The 20,271-nt window shown below is 49.2% G+C and overlaps 3 protein-coding genes across 16 annotated transcripts in view; 1 reads left to right on the top strand and 2 right to left on the bottom strand.

Annotated features, from left to right (window-relative positions):
* Nucleotides 1-1,972: 1,972 nt before the first annotated feature.
* Nucleotides 1,973-3,422, bottom strand: FITM1 (fat storage inducing transmembrane protein 1). Its single transcript, XM_042942804.1, has 2 exons — nt 2,981-3,422; nt 1,973-2,601 (listed from the first exon to the last, which is right to left on the bottom strand). The coding sequence occupies exons 1-2, from the start codon at nt 3,244-3,246 to the stop codon at nt 1,989-1,991; spliced, it is 879 nt and encodes a 292-aa protein (XP_042798738.1). The 5' UTR covers nt 3,247-3,422; the 3' UTR covers nt 1,973-1,988.
* DCAF11 (DDB1 and CUL4 associated factor 11) lies at nt 3,015-16,924 on the bottom strand. Of its 13 annotated transcripts, none has more exons than XM_042942788.1 (16): nt 16,072-16,276; nt 15,248-15,431; nt 14,213-14,340; nt 13,841-13,968; nt 13,501-13,565; nt 13,097-13,197; nt 12,721-12,867; nt 12,453-12,507; nt 12,018-12,086; nt 11,630-11,687; nt 11,346-11,531; nt 10,756-10,909; nt 10,200-10,352; nt 8,813-8,919; nt 8,558-8,717; nt 3,015-3,033 (listed from the first exon to the last, which is right to left on the bottom strand). In XM_042942788.1, exons 1-15 carry the CDS (start codon nt 16,175-16,177, stop codon nt 8,583-8,585), a joined length of 1,776 nt encoding a protein of 591 aa, XP_042798722.1. In that variant the 5' UTR covers nt 16,178-16,276; the 3' UTR covers nt 3,015-3,033; nt 8,558-8,582. The 13 variants fall into 13 exon arrangements, 12 of the variants coding, with proteins under 12 accessions (XP_042798722.1, XP_042798721.1, XP_042798727.1 ...); XM_042942787.1 differs by lacking the exon at nt 3,015-3,033 and adding an exon at nt 3,044-3,062; XM_042942793.1 differs by lacking the exons at nt 3,015-3,033; nt 16,072-16,276 and adding an exon at nt 16,476-16,924 and having other exon boundaries at nt 7,858-8,717; nt 15,225-15,592.
* NRL (neural retina leucine zipper) overlaps nt 16,207-20,271 on the top strand; it is a 29,505-nt gene continuing 25,440 nt past the window's right edge. Inside the window, exon 1 of one of the 2 annotated variants that reach the window (XM_042942801.1) lies at nt 16,207-16,283. The gene's annotated coding sequence lies outside the window, so the exon portion shown is untranslated. Of the gene's footprint in view, nt 16,284-16,342; nt 16,422-20,271 lie in introns of those variants that run through there. The other variant, XM_042942802.1, reaches the window with a different exon arrangement.

Below are 20,271 nucleotides of genomic sequence, written 5' to 3'. Positions count from 1 at the left end.
TAAGAGATTTTTTTTAATGTTTATTTTTGAAAGAGAGAGAGAGAAAGAGAGCAAGCAGGGGAGGGGCAGAGAGAGAGGGAGGCACAGAATCTGAAGCAGGCTCAGGCTCTGAGCTGTCAGCACAGAGCCTGACACAGGACTCTAACCGACCAACGGTGAGATCATGACCTGAGTCGAAGTTGGATGTTTAACTGACTCAGCCACCCAGGTGCTCCACGGATAGTGTGGTTTAGACCAGGAGTTGGCAAACTTTTTCTGTAAAAAGCCAGATAGTAAATAATTTAGGCTTTGTGGGTCAATGGTGTCTGTAGTAACGACTCTGCCATTGCAGCAGGTATGAATGAATGCATACCTAAATGAATTAGTATGTCTAGGTTCCAATAAAACTATCTATGGACAATGGACTTTGAATTCTGTGTAACTTTCTCATATCATGGAATATTCTTTTTTTCAATCATTAAAAACTTAAAAATCTGGGCGCCTGGGTGGCTCAGCTGGTTAAGCGTCAGACTTCAGCTCAGATCATATCTCAGGGTTTGTGAGTTTGAGCCCCGCATCGGGCTCTGTGCTGACAGCTCAGAGCCTGGAGCCTGCTTTGGATTCTGTGTCTCCTCTATCCCCACCCCTTCCTCGCTTGTGTTCAATCTCTCTCTCTCAAAAATAAACTAAATAAATTTTTTTTTTTTTTTTTTTTTAACATTTATTTATTTTTGAGACAGAGAGAGACAGAGCATGAACGGGGGAGGGTCAGAGAGAGGGAGACACAGAATCTGAAACAGGCTCCAGGCTCTGAGCTGTCAGCCCAGAGCCCGACGCGGGGCTCGAACTCACGGACCGCGAGATCGTGACCTGGCTGAAGTCGGACGCTCAACCGACTGCGCCACCCAGGCGCCCCAATAAAAATTTTTTTTAATGTAAAAACTTTTCTTAACTCTCAGGCCATACAAAAACTGGCCACAGGAGGGCTGTAGTTGCTGGTCCTCAATTTAGAGCACAGACAATGGACCCACATCATGTGGGTTTATAATCCTGACTTTGATATTTACTAGCTGTGAACAAGTTACTTAACCTCTGTATCTCAGTTTTCACAACTGTACAATAGGAATACCACCAAACCTACCTGATAGTGTTGGTGTTGTTATGAGGGCTAAATGTCTTAATTTATATGAAGAACTTAGAAACACTTAGAACTGTGCCTGGCACATTGTAAGCACAATAGAAGCATCTGCCATTATTTGTGAGTTTATCATCTGCCTCCCCCATTAACCCATAAGCCTCCAAAGAGCAGAAACCTTGTCTTTTTTTTTTTTTTTTTGCTTTTGATTTATAATTATTATTTTTAAATGTCTATTTATTTTGAGAGAGAGAGAATGTGAGCAGGGGAGGGACAGAGAGAGGGAGAGAGAGAGAATCCCAAGCAGGCTCTGTGTTGTCAGTGCAGAGCCCGACTCAGGGCTCCATCTCACGAACTGTGAGATCATGACCCAAGCTGAAGTCAAGTAGGATGCTTAACTGACCAAGCCACCCAGGTCCTCCAGAAACCTTGTCTCATTCATAAGGCATGGAACTCTGCTTGGCTCAATAAATACCTGTTAAATAAATGTGCCCAGATAGGCCCCTGAGGAAGGCGGAGGGTGGGATTCAGTGCAGGAGGCAGGAAAAACAAATCAGCCAGGCTAGAGATGAAGCACCTGCCCAGCAGGAGTGCTGCCCATACCTAAGGGCACTTTTACCTGCTCTAACATCACCATTCCTTGACAGCAAAACCCTCCATGTAGCTTGAAGTCTGCAAGGACTGGGAGACTAAAAGGACAGCGGGAGGGATGGAGATCAAGCATAAGGAAGGATATTCAAAGTCCATAACAGCAAGAAATGGTTGAGGAACGCGAGACTGCCTGATTCTTTTCTTATCCTTCTCACCGTTTCTGAGTCCTCCCAACCAAATGATGAGAAGAGCCAGACTTAGGCCTGATTTGCCTTTATTTCTTTCAGTTATGCTTGCGGCTGGAGTGGGGCCGAGGGAAGAGCCCGTGGCCCGGGCTCCCTGGAGACCAGGGCTGATGATACCAGCTGCCATAGGTGAGGTACCAGGCAAAGGTCCCCACTGCAGCACCCACCACCTTGTGAGTATACTGGTGGAAATAGATGACGGTACAGAGCAGCAAGAAGTTCCAGAGGCCCAGCAGCAGCACGTTGAGCAGGAAGACTAGGCGTAGGGGCGCCCCGGCTGGCAGCCCATGGGCCAGGTACTTGGCGAACACAGCGGCTTCCTCAGCCATGAGCAGACAGCAGAAGGTGAGCAGGAAGGTGTGGGAGGAGACCGTGTAGCCCCGCCACTGGTGGCCGGCTGCCAGGCAGCTGCGGCGGTCGGGAAGCTCGTGCAGCAGCAGGCCCTGGGGCAGAGGCTCGAAGCAGGAACCAGTCAGGTCCTCGATGAGCAGGAAGGCCCTGCCGGCCCCCCGCCACACTGCGGCCCCCACCACCAGCCGGCTCAGGTGCCGGGCAGTCACCGCCACGCGCCGGGTAGCCAGGAACACCACCAGCAACACGAAGCCCCCCAGGAAGGTGCACGTCCAGCCCCATGCCGAATTCACAAACTTTCTGTGGGCACAGGAGAAGGGAGGCTATTGGGACCCCTCAAGCCCCATCTCCCACCCCGTCTGTGTTCCCATCACTGCTGTTCCCAGTCCTGCATATCATCTCTGGTTCCATTTCCTCCCCCTACCCACCCCCATTCACTTAAACTTTGCCATCTCCTTAGAGGCCCATTCAGCCTTCTAGGACCCATATTTCCTCTTCAGCCCTGCTCCTGATTTCCCCTGTACCCCACAACTCTGTTCCCCTCCCCCTCCTCCCAATTTCTCCTCAACCTCCTAGCCTATTTTTAGTGTCCAGACTGGCAGGAGGACAGAAGCCTGGAGGAGGGAGCTGGGATCTCAGAGCACAGGGAGCCGGCGCCCACAGCCTCAAGTGGACTCACATGTTGAAGAAGTTGCCGTGGCTGGCGAAGATAGTCCGAGGGTTGACATGGAACTGCAGAAGGGGCCCAAAGATGACCACTGCTGCCAACCAGGCATGGTAGAGGCGCCGTAAGCAGGGGCTGCCCAGGAGCCGGGCAGCCTGTTCACTTCCAAAGTACAGCAAGGCAGAGGCCACCCAGAGCAGCACCTTGACCAGGCAGCCCAGCAGTGCCCGGATTCGGGCCCCGGCCCCCAGCCCTGCCCCCACCACTGGCCCCCGCTCCATGTTCCCTCCCCTCCCCACTAACTGCTTGCTCTGCTGGGCAGCTGAGGAGGGGCTGATGGGGCCCCCCCTGGACAAGGACAGGCAGTGACAGGTGTGGCAGACACAGGGCAGAGCCCTGTTGGCAGCTGGCAGGCGGGGGAGAGGGGCGGGGGGCAGCAAGGGGCCAGGGCGGAGGGCTGCCACGTCAGCAGGGTCCTAGCCTTAGATGTGTGTCCTGACAGTGGCCTGTGTCCTTTCCTGTTAGCCCTGTGTCCCCTTGACTCTCTAGGTTTGTGTCCCCAGCTCCAACCCTGTTCTAGTTCTTGTTGGAGGGTAAGGTCTACTGTTCAGTGTTGTCTTTGTCCACAGTCTGCCTGGGTCTGCCTGTCTTTGTTTGATCAGCCAGTCACCCCCACCCCACCCCAAATTTACTTTGTTTGCTCCACAAGGAAATCAGGGGTCATGAAGATTCAGATTAACTAAATCTTGGAAATCATTAAAAATATCTGTGTCTGGGGGCACCCCACCGGTGGCTCAGTTGGTTGAGCATCTGACTCCTGATTGTGGCTCAGTCATGATCCCAGGGTTGTGGGATCAAGCCCTCCATCTAGCTCTCGCTTAGCTTGCATGATCTCTCTCTCTCTCTCTCAAGATGATAACTTTTTTTTTCTTTAACTAAAAAACAAACAAAAAAAACCCCACAAAGAATGGTCTCACGTTAGATCTGATGTCTGGTGCATTGCATAACCACCATGGTTTATGTAGGGCCAAACTAGCCCCTCAGAGCTCCTCACACCAGACAGGGGCTGGGGCTGGGTCAAGCCCCTCAGGTCACAGTGCACCTAAGTGGATACCCCTGCTGATGTGCCTCCTCTGCCTGAGTTGGACACCGTGCTGTGCACAGACATCTCATGCATCCTGATTCAGGAGAGGAGCTAGATCCCACTGATGAAACAGACTCAGATTTTTTTTTTTTTAATTTTACTGAGACTGAGCGGGGGGAGAGGGGCAGAGGGAGAGAGAATCTTGAAGTTTATTTATTTTGAGAGAGAGAGAGAGAGAGAGAGACAGCATGAGTGGGGGAGGGGCAGAGAGAAGGAGAGGGAGAAGCCCATGCAGTTTCTGCACTGCCAGTGCAGAGCTGGATGCAGGGCTCAGACCCATGAAGCTGAGAGGTCATGACCTGAGCCAAAACCAAGAGTCTGGCACTTGATGGACTGAGCCACCCAGGCACCCCCCATTCCTTGGTGTTTATTATGATGGCCAACACATGAAATCGAAGTGTCTGATGAAAGGCGTACTGTATGAGAGATGGTGGCAGCCCCGGTTGGACTTTCAGAACCCCAAAGATTAGGCTTAGTACCATGTGATGGGGGTGGGAGTGGAGACCCTACAAAAATCCCCAGCTTGGAGTCCATCAAAACCTTAGGTTGTGTCCACCTGCCAGTTACCCTGGGTCCTAAGCCCCACACTGGCCTCCCAGCCTGACCCCTGGGGCTAGAACCACAAGGAGGAGAGCAACCTAACCAAGGGACATCCCTCTTATTCAGTAACTGTTCTGGGATACTTTTTTTGTCTGCCTTCCTCATTCCACAAAACTGTGGTGGGTTTTCAGAGCACAGTGGAGGCCCATGAAGTAGTGAAAAGAATGAGCAAGCAAGTACCCCTGGGTTCTGAACTGTGTGACTTTGGGAAAATCAACTAATCTTCCTTGGTCCTCCGTGCCCTCATTCATAAACTGGCCAACATTGACTAATCAATCTGATTCCTTTCAGATCCTAAAGCCATACCTCGACATAGTTCCTGTTTATGGACCCAACATGAAGACCTATAGAACCTCTCACACATTTTTAAGTTGACAAAAAATTTTCATTGTAATTAAAAAAAATTTTTTTTATGTTTTATTTATTTTTGAGACAGAGAGAGACAGAGCATGAACAGGGGAGGGTCAGAGAGAGAGGGAGACACAGAATCTGAAGCAGGCTCCAGGCTCTAAGCTGTCAGCACAGAGCCCGACGCGGGGCTCAAACTCATGGACCGTGAGATCATGACCTGAGCTGAAGTCGGACGCTTAACTGATTGAGCCACCCAGGCGCCCCTCATTGTAATTTTAAATAGTTGCACAGAACATAATTTCCAACGCATTTTCTATAGATCACTCTTTTAAATATACCCAATGGAATCTAAACCCTACAGTGACTATATATCTTACCATTATCCACTTAAAAAACAAGTGACAAGATCTTAATAGTCAGAAATCATATTTCTATTAGACTTCCCCTGCAGAATTTATCCTAATGTTTTTGTGCCTGAAAGTTCTTTATTTTTTATTAATTTTTTTATGTTTATTTTTGAGAGAGAGAGAGAGACAGAATGCGAGATAGTTTCACATTGAGAGAGAGGGAGACACAGAATCCGAAACAGGCTCCAGGCTCCGAGCTGTCAGCACAGAGCCGGACACAGGGCTCGAACTCACGAGCTGTGAGATCATGACCTGAGCCAAAGTCAGATGCTCAACCGACTCAGTCATCCAGGCGCCCTCTGAAAGTCTTTTATTGATCACATGTCTCTGCCAAAAAAAGTCTGTAACTTGAAACTTAATTTTAATTTTTTTGAAGTTATTTTGAGAGAGAGAGAGAGTCCCAAGCAGCCTCTGTGCTGCCAATGCAGAGCCCGACGTGGGGCTCAATCCCATGAACCATGAGATCATGACTTGAGCCGAAATCGAGTGAGACACTTAATCGACTGAGCCACCCAGGTGCCCTGAAAGTTAATTTTTAAATATTTCTTGTGTTCATAAGGCCCTGAAATTAAAACGTTTTTCTTCTGGATAAAGTTTTCATAATAATTGTTAGTAATATAAAATGTATAATTAGTACAGCAAAGATTTCACTTTTTTTTGTAGCTTTGGTTTTTTTTTAATTTAAACTTTAGTTAAAAATTTTTTTTTTTAGTTAGTTAACATACAGTGCAATATTGGTTTCCAGAGAATTTGGTGATTCATCACTTCCATGCAACACCCAGTCCTCATCCCAACAAGTACCCTCCTTAGTACCCATTACCCATCTAGCCCATCCCCCACCCACCTCCATCAATCCATAGTTTGTTCTCTATCATTAAGAGCCTCTTGTGGTTTCCCTCTCTTCTCTCCCCACCCCTTCTCCTATGTTCATCTGTTTTGTTTCTTAAATTCCACGTATGAGTGAAATCATGTATTTGTCTTTCTCTGACCAATTTATTTCACTTAGCATAATACACTCTACCTCCATCCACATCATTACAAGATTTCATTCTTTCTGAAAGTAATATTCCAAGTAATATTCCATTGTATATATATGTATACCTCTTCTTTATCCAATCGTCAGATTTCACATATTTCTGATAATTAATAAGTTAAAATTGTATTGGAAATTCATCTTTTTTTCTTAACAAATTTTTAATGTTTATTTTTGAGAAAGAGAGAGAGAGAGGGAGAGAGAGAGAGAGGTGGATGGAGCACAAGTAGGAGAGTGGCAGAGAGAGAGGGAGACACAGAATCTGAAGCAGGTTCCAGGCTCTGAGCTGTCAGCACAGAGCCTGACACAGGGCTGGAACCCATGAACCATGAGATCATGACCTGAGCCGAAGTCAGATGCTTAACTGACTGAGCCACCCAGGCGCCCTGGAAATTCATCTCTTGATAAGAAGAATGGATGGTCCTTGAGGCCTTGATTAAAGGAGACTTTGAGGATATTAAAAATTGTAATTTGCTTCTAAGTTTTGGCGCTCTGGAGGTAATACAGGTTCTGCGTGAGATGGGTGGCATCTCTGGGGTGAAGTGACAGAAGGGGAATGAGGAGGGCCAGTAGGAAGGGAGACAGGCATGATAGTTTCACATTAGGCAGATCAGAGGAAAGAGATCACATGTGGGCCGAGCAGCTGGAGAATCTACTCTTTTATAACTACCTGTTTTGCTGTGAAAGACGAATCCCTTTTACCCCTTGCTGTGTCTTTGAGAACACTTGGAGGTGTGTGTGCTGGTTTGCAAATTGCATTAGGGATAATGAAATATCACAAAGAAAGGTAGATCAGAGCTGGGTGTGGACCCTAACCAACTCTCCTTCTGATCATAAACCATGGGTTTGCTCTGTCCCACCCCAAAGATATTTTTGGCAATCTATTATATCTGGGGCATGTTGCCTGACCTCTTCACATTGCCATTTCCTCACCTGTACAAAGGGTGGCTGTGAGGGTGGATGAGGTCCTCGGTGTGAAGCACCCAGATGGGGCCTGGCATCAGTGCCCATCCAGTCCTCTCTGGCTCTGAGCTACTTCTCATAGACCGGACCAGCTCCAAGGCCAGCCCCAGAACAAAGCTGATGTGGGTGTTCCAGGTTCTAATCTAAAATGCACTTACTTCCTGCTATCTCAATTTCTACTTGCTAGAAGTTTCTGAGTTCAGTGAGGGAGTTGCCTGTTGCAGAGCACAGTTAACAAATGATTTTGGCATTTCTCTTCATCTTGGGGGCATCAAAGGGGTGTTTTCTCCTACAGAGAAGCATATCTGAAGGCTTTGTGGATACTACTTTCTTGAAGTGAGAGGATAAAAGGCCTTAGACAGGAAAAAGAATGAGACAGAGACAGACACTGAGCCAGGTTCCCACAGAGAATTTATTGAGGGAGCCAAAGCCAGTGAGAGGACGAAGGAGTCCTACTTCAACATCCCTCCTTGAAGCTGCTGGCCTCCAGCATGATGGAAGTCTGGGAAGGGAGGGCCTGCCCTGTGTGGGGCCACATGGAGCCTCTCACACCACAACCTGTCCCACCCCAAAGACCCAGACATAGAGAGAGAAGATCTAATTCCCACCCAGGAGGGTGCTAATGATATGCCTTACTCATCCCACCCTCCCCTAAACGGCTAGAGCTCTAGCCTTCAGGACCTCTGGAAGAAGGGCCAGGATGCCTGGCCCTCGGATTGGCCAGTCTAATCCTCAACATGAAGGCCAGGGAAGGGTCTGGCTGACAGCTCAGTTCAGACCTGGCCCCGGGCATCTATTCTAGGAGCTAACACTTAACATCCAAACATGATTAAAAACACTCAGGACAGTTCTCCTGCTGACAAAGGCCACACCCCAGATAATGGCAGTCCTGCCAAACCCTGGCCAGAGATAGACACCCAAGCCACTGGGTGTGAGCACATGAGGAGACAGAGTTACTCTGCCCCTTGGGGAGGCCCTTCTAGGGCTCAGCTAGGGCCCCAAAGCCTGGGCTTGTGCTCCTCCCCATCCAATGCCAGGGATTCCCCCACAGATCTCCCGGAAGGGAGGAGGCAGAGAGCTTGTAAGAGGCTCACCGGTGTACGGGGCTGGAGATCAGGTCTACTGGGGTGAGGAAAAGGCTGCAGAGGGGTGGGGCACTGGGGCAGGGGCGCTGAGGGGCTCCTCAGATTCTGGCATGTCGTCCTGGAAGTACTCGGCCTGGCGGTACTGCCAGAGACGCAGGTTCCCATCCCACTGCAGGGCAGAAGGTGGCAAGTAGTCAGGGGGTGCTGCCCTGCCTAGGTCCAAGTCCCAGACATGCACTGGCCCCCCAACCCCTGCCACCTCACCGAACTGCTGACAATCTTTTCCTCAAAGGGGTGCCAGCTGACGTCACGCACGCAGGCCTTGTGGTTGGTCAGCTTCTTCACGATGTGGCCACTGAGGAGGTCGTACACTGTCCAGGGAAGGTCAGAGTGGAGACGGGGCTGCCAGAGTACCTTCTAAATACCCCTCACAGTTCCTGAACTGTACTGCTTACCTCTAGGGCAATTTCCCCACTTTTGCAGGGAGCAAAGCCCACACCAGAGGATGATGTAATTTCTCTTTCTTTTCCCTACCTCGGCTTGAGTGTGTGGTCTGGCAGAGCTTGGATACCTCTCCCTGGCCCTTACCTAAACTTAACAGGGTCAAAAGTTAAGAAAATGTAATGTGGCTTTAAAGCTCTTTACAACAATTTTCTATGAAACCCATAAGATATGGAAGGCACAACAAAAGTGAACAATGGGCTATCTGCACAGACACCTGAGCCTTCTGGAGTCTTCTGGACAGGGGTGCATCTTCCTTTCTGAGTGGGCCCCTGAGTGCCTCCCTAGGTATGGCACTGTCTTAGGCTCCTCATAGCTGTACATGTATTTGTGTCTTTCTGCACACTTTCTGCTTTAATGACTGCATGTCCTTTACTATGAGCTTGTCTTCTTGTGTCATCCTATTTGTCCCTGCCCTCCATTTCTGCCCCCCCGCCCCGGCTTTTCATCTGCAATCTCTTTCTTTCCTTGACAGGCTAAAAAAATAGAACTAAGTATATTTTTGGCAATCTATTATTATATTTACTAAATAGAAGCCTATGTTCCTTCTTTTAATGTTTATTTATTTTGAGAGAGAGAGAAACAGAAGGTGAGTGGGCAGGGGTAGAGAGAGAGGGAGACACAGAAGCTGAAGCAGGCTCGAGGCTCCGAGCTGTCAGCACGGACCCTGACGTGGGGCTCGAACTCACGAACCATGAGATCATGACCTGAGCCGAAATCGAAAGTCAGATGCTTAAGTGACTGAGCCACCCAGGTGCCCCTATGTTCCTTTTCTTAATTTAACACGTTAGGGTGTCTGGGTGGCTCAGTCGGTTAAGCATCTGACTTTTGATTTCGGCTCACGTCATGATTCCAGGGTCATGGGATTGAGCCTGCGTCTGGCTCACGCTGGGCGTGGAGCCTGCTGGAGATTCTCTTTCTCCCTCTCCCTCTGCCCCTTCCACACTTGAACTCTCTCTTAAAAAAAAAAAAAAAAAAGTGCTAGTGAATACAATGTTTTCTACTTCCCTAAGCCTAACCTGCTCCAAACTGAATTAAATCTCACTTATAGTCACCATTAAGACATTTAAGGTGGTTACCGGTAACAGGCGCAATGCCAGAGAAATATTCCTGCCTTTCCCAAGGCCCCCTCTTCTGACACAATCCTTACCAACAACTTTGCCAGTAGAGCAGCCACTATAGATGAACTGCTGGCCGGTGCTATGGGTGGGGGAGAATCGGCAACGGATAAGGGTATGCAGCACCCCATGGCCCCGGTAGGTCATCAAGGAGCTGTCTCCTGGGAGTTTCAGTTTCCGCCAGGCTGGGTAGGGATGCATGGAGAGCCCTAGGTTAGGGAGTCTGGATTCTCCTGTATCATCAGTCCTCAGCAAAGACTGATGCTTACAGATGACTGCCTTTCCAGTCTCCGACTGGTGGCTCCTTCCCCACCTAATGTTCACCAATATGGCTCAGCATGCTGGTTGTGAAGATACTGAAATACTTTTTGTATTGGTTGTTTCTGAGTGAGCCCCAGCCCCGGGAACCCCAACTCTCCCCAGAGTTCAGCAAAGACTTCACGCCTAGCAAGAGGGAGTTGGGGGGAGGGACCCAGGCTACGGTCACATCCACTGTGCCCATGCCAGGCTTTACCAGGGGTTAATTATTTTAACTACCACCCCTGACTCTTTATTCTCTAGATCTCAGGTTCTACCTTCCACTCTCACCTTTTTTGGGTACCTGCTGCCAGCGGTAGTCCCAGTTTTGCTGTGTGGCAGCCTGCCGTGAGGCTTCCATACCTTCCCGACTAGAAAAGCGTCGGATATCCCAGAGCTTGATGGTCTGGTCTTTGGAGTTGGAGATGAGATACCGGGCATCACCCTGTGAATCCCCAGATGGGGAACAAGGTATCAGAGTTTGCAAATATCGGGGTCTGTCAGTCCAGCTCTGCTTCTCCAGGTGAGGGGGAAGAATGTCAGTCCTTTGACTTAGCTTGCCTCTTTCTTCATCCAGGTGAGCTCACCATTGGTATTCTACCACAGACCTGACCCCCTGGCTAGGTTTCCCCTTCTTTGCCCAGGGACTGGCTGGGCCTCCTATTCTATCCTGGATTAATTGTCTTCTTTCCTTCCATAGAAAGCCCTGCCCTGCTCCTTGAGGACTGGTGAATACAGATGGAGCTCATGTTTCTTGGCTTAAGTCCCTTCCCTAAACTCCAGCTCTTGCAAACCTTAGCTAATAAGGAGCTTGGTGAGTTTCCATGCCAGTCCACTTCGACAACTGTAACCTGGCTGTGCGGTTCTGCTTCCCTGCCCACCTTGCTGTCAATGAAGGTGATGCCGTCCTGATGTCCAGCCAGTGCACCTACGGGCTTAGGGTCATCCTCCCGCATGGTGCGTCGATCCCACACTTTGCAGATGGCATCATCACCCCCAGAGAACAGGATTTGGGAGCTTATGTCAGCAAAGGCCACTGCATTCACATCATCCTCATGGGACTCAATCTAGCGAAGAAGGAAGCCAGAACACCTAGGACCTCTTTCTAGGTCTTCTAATAGGCCAAAGACCAGGAAGCAGAGGCTCTAAGTTTCAAGGACATTACCTGAAGGGTGCGCCGGTTCTGTTCTCGATCAAAGACGTATAGGCAGCCATCATTGGCCCTGAAAGGGAAGGGATAAAGAGGGTCCTGGAGCCAGAACTGAGAGGACTTATGCTGTGTATGCTCTAGAGAGTCCTTGTTGCAAAGTCCTGCTGAGGGGCAAGCCCTGGTCTCTTCTTACACAGGAGGTGGGAAAAAAGTTAGCTGTGTTTTTGCAAGCAGGTTTGAGACATCCCATCTCATGCTGGGGAAACAGTGAGCAAGAGGTGAAGCAACTCGTAAACCCTGACCTTGGAGAAGGGCTGGTTGTTCTCCACAGTGGGGTCCAGTACAGTCTCTGGGAGAACTCCTACCTCATTAATTGAGGAGTGCATCCCCTACAAATACTCACCCTCCTAACACTTCCCGTCCATCTGAGGAGACAGCGATGGAAAAGACAGCAAAGCGACGCTCATCTGGCCTAAAAAGAGCATAGAGCATAGAAGGAACTGGGTTAAGTGGACTCCCCTCAGCCTTTGTTGATCTGCACAGAATCTGATGAGGATTGTAAGGCACACTTCTAAGGGGAAAAGGAAGTCCGGCTAATGCGTGCCAGAATGTGGATCACCTCAGTGAGGACGCGGAAATAATCCCGCAACCATCTGGTTTACCCTGCTCCTCTGGCTGAAAAGGATGGGCGCTTCCCTCCCAGGAATCCGCACAGAGACACTTGCAACCAGTGTACTTTCTCCCTCTAAGCAGGAGTTCCAGTTCAGGAGGTTTGCTCCTGGAGAGCCTTCCTCTTGAGAAGTTTCTGATGAGTCTGCCCAAGGAGGGAAGCCAGTACCTTAGATCCAGGGCAGTGTGTGTGTCTCCCTCCCCGTAGATGTTGCAGATATGAACTAAGAAAGGCAAGAGAGACAAGAATCTTTCAGAGCTGGGGGAAGGAGGGTGGAAGTGAAGCTGGGCAGGAGATGGAACAAAGGGCAAGGATGTCAGACCCTGGGAGTGATCCTCCCAGGAGAAGGGATAAAGTCCTGGCACAATGGACGTGGGCATTCGGGAGACCTCAGGTCCTGGGCTGGAGAGCCAGTAGAAGTCTGGGGCATACTCACTGTAATCAGACCAGCTGGAATATAGGAAGTGGTTCCCATCAGGGGTGAAGGCCACGTCCAGTACGCTCCAGCCTACATCCCGGGCCTTGATGCTCTTGAATTTATGAAAGCGGCCATACCGGCAGTCATACAGTCGGATTGTCTGGTCTGGGTAAGTGGGGATCAGGCAGAATTAGGAAACCCTCTTCTCGCATCCTCTCTAGATCTGACCTCTCCTTCTCTGTACATCTGTGGAATCTTCCCTTGATCATGGGGAATGTGTTCTGGCTAAGCATCCTAACCCAGGGTCAGCGTTCCCTCAGTCTGGGGCTTTCTAGCCTCAGTCAGGGGGTATATTCCTTGTTTCAGGGTAGTTCGTAGGACCAGGGACTGGTACCTTGGCAAGCAGACATGAAGATCTGACCATCTTTGCTGTAGATGCCGCAGAAAGCTTTCTGAGAGTAGGTATCAGTGAAACCCAGATCGTTGGGCAAGAAGCTGGGGAGGGAGAGGGAAAGTGAAGGTAAAGGAAGCTGAGGATGAAGATTATCCCGGTTAGCAGAATCCTAACAGAGCTGGGTGTGAGTACGAGGGCGAACTTCCCTTTTGGCCTGGGGTATAATCCTGTTCTTACATTCATTTATCTTCTCAGTTCCTACGCTTTTCCAGTTTGTTTACTCTCAAACTTTGACCCCATTTAACTTTAATATCCCTGACCATCCTTTTATACCTGTCCCTTCAAAGTTTAGGGGATAAAACCTATCTGGCCCTTAGAGTCTCTCCACCAAGCCCCATACTCACTGAGACATCATTCGAGACCGTTCTCCAAGGGAGAAGCTTCCCCGGTGGCAGAGGCCCCGTTCTCTCTAAAGGAAGGGATTGGGGAATATTGCTAGCACAAACAGAGGGCCACTGCAGCCACACCAAGCCCCCTCCTCCAGAGATTGCTCTCCCTACAGAAATAGACACCACACACACTAGTGTGTCCCACCAAACTCCGATGTAGACTGGCTAAGAAGTCTCCAGCTCCAGCACTTGAGGCGTCCTTGGAAAGTTTATTTCCCTCTTCTCTGGGGCAGACAGAGCTTCTGGCTTCCTCAGGAGGCCTGCTGCCAGGCTGGGTAGAGGTTGAGAGGCCTACCTGGTGCAGCATTTGAGGAAAGCTGTGCTCCCGGGCTGCCCGTCTAAGCCCCAGCCGCCCTGTGGCCAATTCCACTTGTGTCTTGATCTCATTGCATTCCAGCTCCCGGGTGTCAGGAGTTGCGTCCACTGTGAGTATCAAGGAGAAGTTTCATCCTAGGTTTTGCAGCCGCAGAACTGTGCTCCAGCCCACTCAATGTGGCCGAATATACTACAGCTGTGAAGGCTCCCTCATTCCCTGAGTTATCTCATCTTATTTCAGTTTAACATATGTTCTTACAAAAAAAAAAAAGAAAAAAGAAAAAAGAAAAGAAAAAGGATTTTCTAATGAAAGTCTTCCAATGTTAGGGTCTCAGTCTGCCTTTCCTCTTACCAGGTGGGTTGTATCGGTCCCCAAGACGGCCATCCCAGGCACTGTCATGCTCTTCCTCCGAGTCTGAGAGGGCCTGGATGAGTTGTAAATTTGCTGCACCTCCTCCCTGCACCAACCTCACTTGGCCTCTATGGAGAGATGCCCATGATAAAAGGGAGGATCCCTTCCCCAAACCAACCAAATTCAGAGTCAATGGCTATCCACCTACTACTCAAACCCTACACTGTCCCTGTTTTGAAGTTTGAGGCTGACTAGACCTTGGCTGTAATTTTCAGTCTCCTATAAGATACTGTAGGAAATGAATCTTCATGCTTACAGCAGGAGCGGAGAACTGCAACACTCCGTGGATGTTGACAAACCTACTAAACTGACTTCCTAGAGAGCTAAAAGTTCTAAGAGCATTTCCTTCTGAGCCTCTTGCGTGAGGAGTCCAGAATAGAACTAAAGGGATCCCCAGGCTTGTCTTCTTCCCAAGGAGCTACAGCTAAAAAACAAAGCCAGTGGCAAACCTTTTTGGTTAAGTGCTGGTGGTCAATTTCCTCAAAGCATTCTTTCCTCAAGAACAGGTTAGAGTTAGGTTAATTTAAACTTGTTTTTCAAGTAAGTCCACATGGCCTCATATCACATGTCAATAACTTCACAGAAGTTGAACACCCACCTCCCCAGCTCTTCTCTTTACCCCTCACATCACTCCTTTTCCATCAGGGCCCCATTTTCATTTTATTTTTTACTTACTTGGAAAACAGCTTACATTTGTGTAGAAACAGCTAGAGAGGCTCCCCTGAACAGTTCCCTCAAACACAGAAGTGAGTTTGTCTTCGTGACCCTCCCTAATTAAGAACTACTCTTGTTGTGTATTGAGATGAGTGCCATGAATGTCCAGAAGGGAAGCTCAAACAGAACAGCTGGTCTGGGCTAATTCCATTCCCTATCCTCTTTAACTTCACTGCCTGGAGTTGGGATCAAGGGACTGTGGTGGTCCCTGGTGGGGACACATCAGAGGGTAAGTTACCTGCGGAGGAGATAGGCCAGTACCTGGGCCAGATCCACATCTTCATCCTCCTCTTCCTCTTCCTCACTCCGACGCAGGCTAGCCCCTCTTCGGGGCAAGCCCTCAGAGGGGTCTCCGGACCCAGTTCCTGCGCTACTGCTGTTCCGTGATCCCATCTTCTGATCACAGCATCATTAGGTCCTGTGCAGGGACTCCTCGTGTCACCTCCTTGGGTTTGATGAAAGCAAAGCCTGCTCTAGAAACACCAGTGTCTCCTGAGATAGAGCGGTAGCTATCTCTAGGAGGGCGACCCTTCCTAGGGACTGAGATCCCTTCTCTTTAGCCTGTGACAACTCCCAAGGCTTCAGGACCACAAACCTTCCCCAATCCTGTGAAGCAAAAAAAAAAAAAAAAAAAAAAAAATCAGAGAGTGAAGTCTAAGGAGCTACCCTAGCTCACCAATGAGAATCCTTTGAAGAGGAATTTCTCAGTTTTCTACCTCAAACTCACCTATCAAAGTCCCTGGGGGGAGTAGGTGGGTGAATTCCCAGGTAACCTCTCTGGCCGACCAATCAAAACCCCTCGCGGAAGAAAGCGCCTCATTAGCTTATCTCATGTAACCAATCAGAAGCCTTAAGGCTCTGAGACCCCCGACGCCCCCCTTACCGACCAATCAGAGCGCTTCTTTGCGAAAGCCGGCAGCAGCGACAACCAATGAAGTTAGAATTCAGCCTAACACCCCTTCCTTCCTCGCCTCACGCCCACGTGGTGTGCTGGGGGTGTGTACGCCAAGTGGGGGAGGCAGGGAGAAGCCGAGAAGCCCCTCCCACTGAAGCCGGCGGTTACTGCCGCGCGCGAAACCACCCACCAGCCGGGAGCGGTCGCAGGACCCACAGCGGCGCGAGGCCTTGTTTACACCGACTGCGGCCGCAGCGTTGGCCAACTGCTCCTCCGTCACGCGCCTCCTTCGTCATGCATCTCCTGGCTTCCTGGCCGGAGGACTGCAGACGTCACGCGTTGCCCCTGACGGCCCCGCCCCCTTGGCCCGCCAACTGGACAGCTGAGCACAGTGATTGACAGGTGGGCGGGAGAAAGTGCGTGAAGGGTGGGAGGGGAGGAAAAGCGCGCGACCGAGGTGGGGCGTTCGCTCTTCCTTGGGAGGAGTAGTGGGGAACCGGCTACTTCCTGATTCGGAGACAACGGAACTAGGCTTGATGGGTGAGGGGCGGGGCTTGCAATAAATTGGTGGTTCGCTACCTAGAGGTGTCTTACCGAGGGATACCATTTGCCGTCGGCCCCTAAAATTCTTTTGCCTTCGCAATTTTCAGACGATCTCTAAGGGCCTCCCTTTCGCCTTCCTCCCGACCCGGCTCCAGCCTTATTTTGCTGGCGGTAGCTTCAGTCAGCCCAGCCCTAAGGGGTGACCGGTGCCTTTGGGGTGTGATCACGTCACACAAGGGGATCTAGGCCTCCACATCCTCGCTTCCGGGTTTAGCTTCCGGAAGCCTTGTTTTGTGGGGACTACTCTTTCTAGACCACCCTTTAGTTGCTTTGGCAACTTTTCAGATGACTCCTGGCTTCCCTTCGCGGTCTTTGCAGACGCTCCCTGACACACCCGTGGGTTTCTAGGGACCTTTCCGGTTCCGTTTGTTCCCCTTGGAAGCCTCACGGCTCTCCGGGATTTGCAGACCTTCCCTAGACCCTCGGTCTCCGGCGTGCCTCCTCCACTCTGGGAGTCCAGCGAGTGCACGAGCGCCGCCTCCTACCCTTCCTCGGGGTTTATGAGTAAGCGGCTGAGTCCAAGGCCAGGACGTGCTACGTCTCGGGATCTTCTCCCAGGCTGGAAGTCGAGTGACCTCGCCGCTCCAAGTGCAAAGGTCCGGGGTCCAAGCTGCACTTCAGCGCCTCTAGTCCGCGCTCTTTTATAAGTGTTGTTAACTCTCCCTGGGCCTCTGAGGTCAAGAATGGGTGTGGTCAGACCCGAGGACGCCTCTAGGTCTCTAGACCGCTAGGTGCAAGCTTATCGTTTCTGGTCGCTAGAGCCGGCATCTTAACTGGCGTGCGTTCTGTACTGGACCCTACTCATGGTTTAATGGTCTGCTCTCGCCGACTGAAATGCCTGCTTTTTGAACAAGCACCTCGCACTTTCATTTTGCTGTGGGCTGTACTAATTATGTAGTAGATTCTGCCGGTCCCCCATCTCTCATTGTCAGATAGCTTACTAACAGTTTCCCTGTAACGTTTATTGAGACCTTAGGATTCTGTGGTTTCTGGGCTGTCCAGCCTGGAAAATCTGAAATCATTAAAAGAAGAATTTATTTTCTGTTTGCCCTTTTAATACAGTTCTTCAAGTCTTAAAGATTAGTTGAAGTTGTTTTCACCGTCACCACCCAAAATCAAAATTTCATTACTTCTGTTTGCCCTTTTAATACAGTTCTTCAAGTCTTAAAGATTAGTTGAAGTTGTTTTCACCGTCACCACCCAAAATCAAAATTTCATTACTTCATGCCTCTCCTATTTGATCTGCTGGAAGTGTTTTTCTCTGATAGCATTTAGTTCTAAAGAACCTACAAGTGGTTCACTTTTGTTTATTGTTTCAGATACAAACTTCCAAATCTGGTTGTCTTATTTTTTTATCGGCCTTTTTACTGTAACTTCTGCCAAGCAATATGCCCATAAATTCTGTGCTGTTTCCACCTTTGCACCTTCCCAGGAGAATTTCTTACCTGGGGGAAACTTTGTAGACTCCCTTCCTCCTGACCCAATGGAACCACTTACAGGAATCTAGCTGGGACCTATATGCTAAATCTAGCCTTAAGATTTATGTTTGGGCCGCCTGGGTGGCTCAATCAGTTAAGTCCATACTCTTGGGGCACTTGGGTGGCTCAGTTGGTTAAGCAAAGGACTTCTGGCTCAGGTCATGATCTCCCATCTGTGGGTTTGAGCCTTGCATCTGGCTCTGTGCTGACAGTTCAGAGCCCGGAGCCTTCTTCTGATTCTGTCTCTCTCTGCCCCTCCCCTGCTCACACTCTGTCTCTCTCAAAAATAAACATTAAAAAAAAAAAGAGTCCGTACTCTTTTTAAAAAAATTTTTTAAACATTTATTTACTTTTGAAAGACAGAGACAGAGCATGAGCAGGGGAGGGGCAGAGAGAGCAGGAGACAGAACCAGCACAGAGCCCCATGCAGGGCTCAAACCCACAAACTGTGAGATCATGACCTGAGCCGAAGCCAGATGCTTAACGAACTGAGCCACCCAGGCGCTCTGAGTCTGTACTCTTGATTTCGGCCCCCCACTTTGGGCTCTGTGCTGACATGGACCCTGCTTGGGATTCTCTCTCTCCCTCTCTCTGCTCCTCCCCTGCTTGCTTGCTCTCTCTCAAAAATAAATTAATTTAAAAAAGGATATGTTCAACACATCAATTAATGATAATAGTAAAACACTGGAAACAAAATATTCTAAATATACTGTAATATGGGAGTATATTGGTTAAGCAAATTATGCTCCATGTGGTAGACACAGAAATATCAGGTAGTCATTAAAATGATGTAGTCTTTTTTTTTTTTTTGCTATGGGAAATTGTCCAAGTTATATGGTTAAGTGTTTTTTTAATTTTTTTTTTTTTTTTTTTGGCAAAGTGCAAGTGGGGAGGGGCAGAGAAAGGAGGACAGAGGATCCAAAAGTGGGCTCTGTGCTGACAGGCTGATGATGTGGGGCTCGAACCCACCAACCATGAGACCATGACCTGAGCCAAAGTCAGATGCTCGAGCCACCCAGGTGCCCCAGGTTTGTGGTTTTGTTTTTTTTTTTTTTTAATGTTTATTTTTTAGAGGGAGGGAGGGGCAGAGAGAGAGGGAGACAAAGAATCCAAAGCAGGTTCCAGGCCCTGAGCTATCAGCACAGAGCCCAAATCAGGGCTGGAACCCATGGACTCAGAGGTCATTATCGGAGTCAAAGTTGATGCTTCACCAACTGAGCCACCCAGGTGCCTTGGAATACCATCTTTTAAAAAAACCTAACTGTGGGGCACTTTGTCTCTCTCTCAAAAATAAACATTAAAAATTTTTTTTAATACAGAACTTGTACATTATTGAACAAAACATTAAAAGTCATGTTAAATATTAAAAACAAAATTTGAGGGGTGCCTGGGTGGCTCAGTTGGTTAAGTGGCTGACTTCAGGTCAGGTCATGACCTTGTGGCTCCCGAGTTTGAGCTCTTCATTGGGCTCTGCTGTCAGCACAGAGCCTGCTTTGGATCCTCTATCTCCTTTTCTCTCTGCCCCTCCCCTGTGCTTTCTTTCTCTCTCAAAAATAAATAGGGGCACCTGAGTGGCTCAGTCGGTTGAGCATCCAACTTCAGCTCAGGTCATAATCTCGCGGTTCTTGAGTTCGAGCCCCACGTTGGGCTCTGTGCTGACAGCTCGGAGCATGGAGCCTGCTTCAGATTCTGTGTCTCCCTCCCTCTCTGCCCCTCCCCTGCTTGAGCTCTGTCTCTCGCTCTCTCTTGAAGATAAATAAACAATATAAAAAGAAAATTTTTAATAAACAAACATTTAAAAAAATCTGAGATTCTGTGGCCAAACGGAGTCTTAACATTAAGTCAGAGGTGCCTGGCTGGCTCAGTCAGAAGAGCATGTGAGTCTTGATCTTGGGGTTGTGAGTTCAAACCCCACATTGGGTGTAGAGATTACATAAATAAAATAAATAAATCTTTAAAAAAGTCAAGGGGCGCCTGGGTGGCTCAGTCAGTTAAGTGTGCGACTTTGGCTCAGATCATGATGCCACAGTTCCTGAGTTCGAGCCCTGCATCTGGCTCTGTACTGACAGCTCAGAGCCTGGAGCCTGCTTCAAATTCTGTGTCTCCCCCTCTCTCTGCCCCTCCCCCGCTCGTGCTCTGTCTCTCTCTCAAAAATAAACAAACGTTAAAAAAATTAAGTCAAATACTAAAGGATATAGGATTTTATCTCTGGATCCATTGATAGATTTTTTTTAGTTTATTTGGAGAGAGAGAGAGCTCGCGCGGGCGCCTGAGTGGGGGAGGGGCAGAGAGTGGGAGACAGAATCTCG

The sequence above is a fragment of the Panthera leo genome, chromosome B3 (genome assembly GCF_018350215.1).
Source record: "Panthera leo isolate Ple1 chromosome B3, P.leo_Ple1_pat1.1, whole genome shotgun sequence".
Classification (NCBI taxonomy): domain Eukaryota; kingdom Metazoa; phylum Chordata; class Mammalia; order Carnivora; family Felidae; genus Panthera; species Panthera leo.
This window is presented reverse-complemented; position numbering and strand designations above follow the sequence as displayed.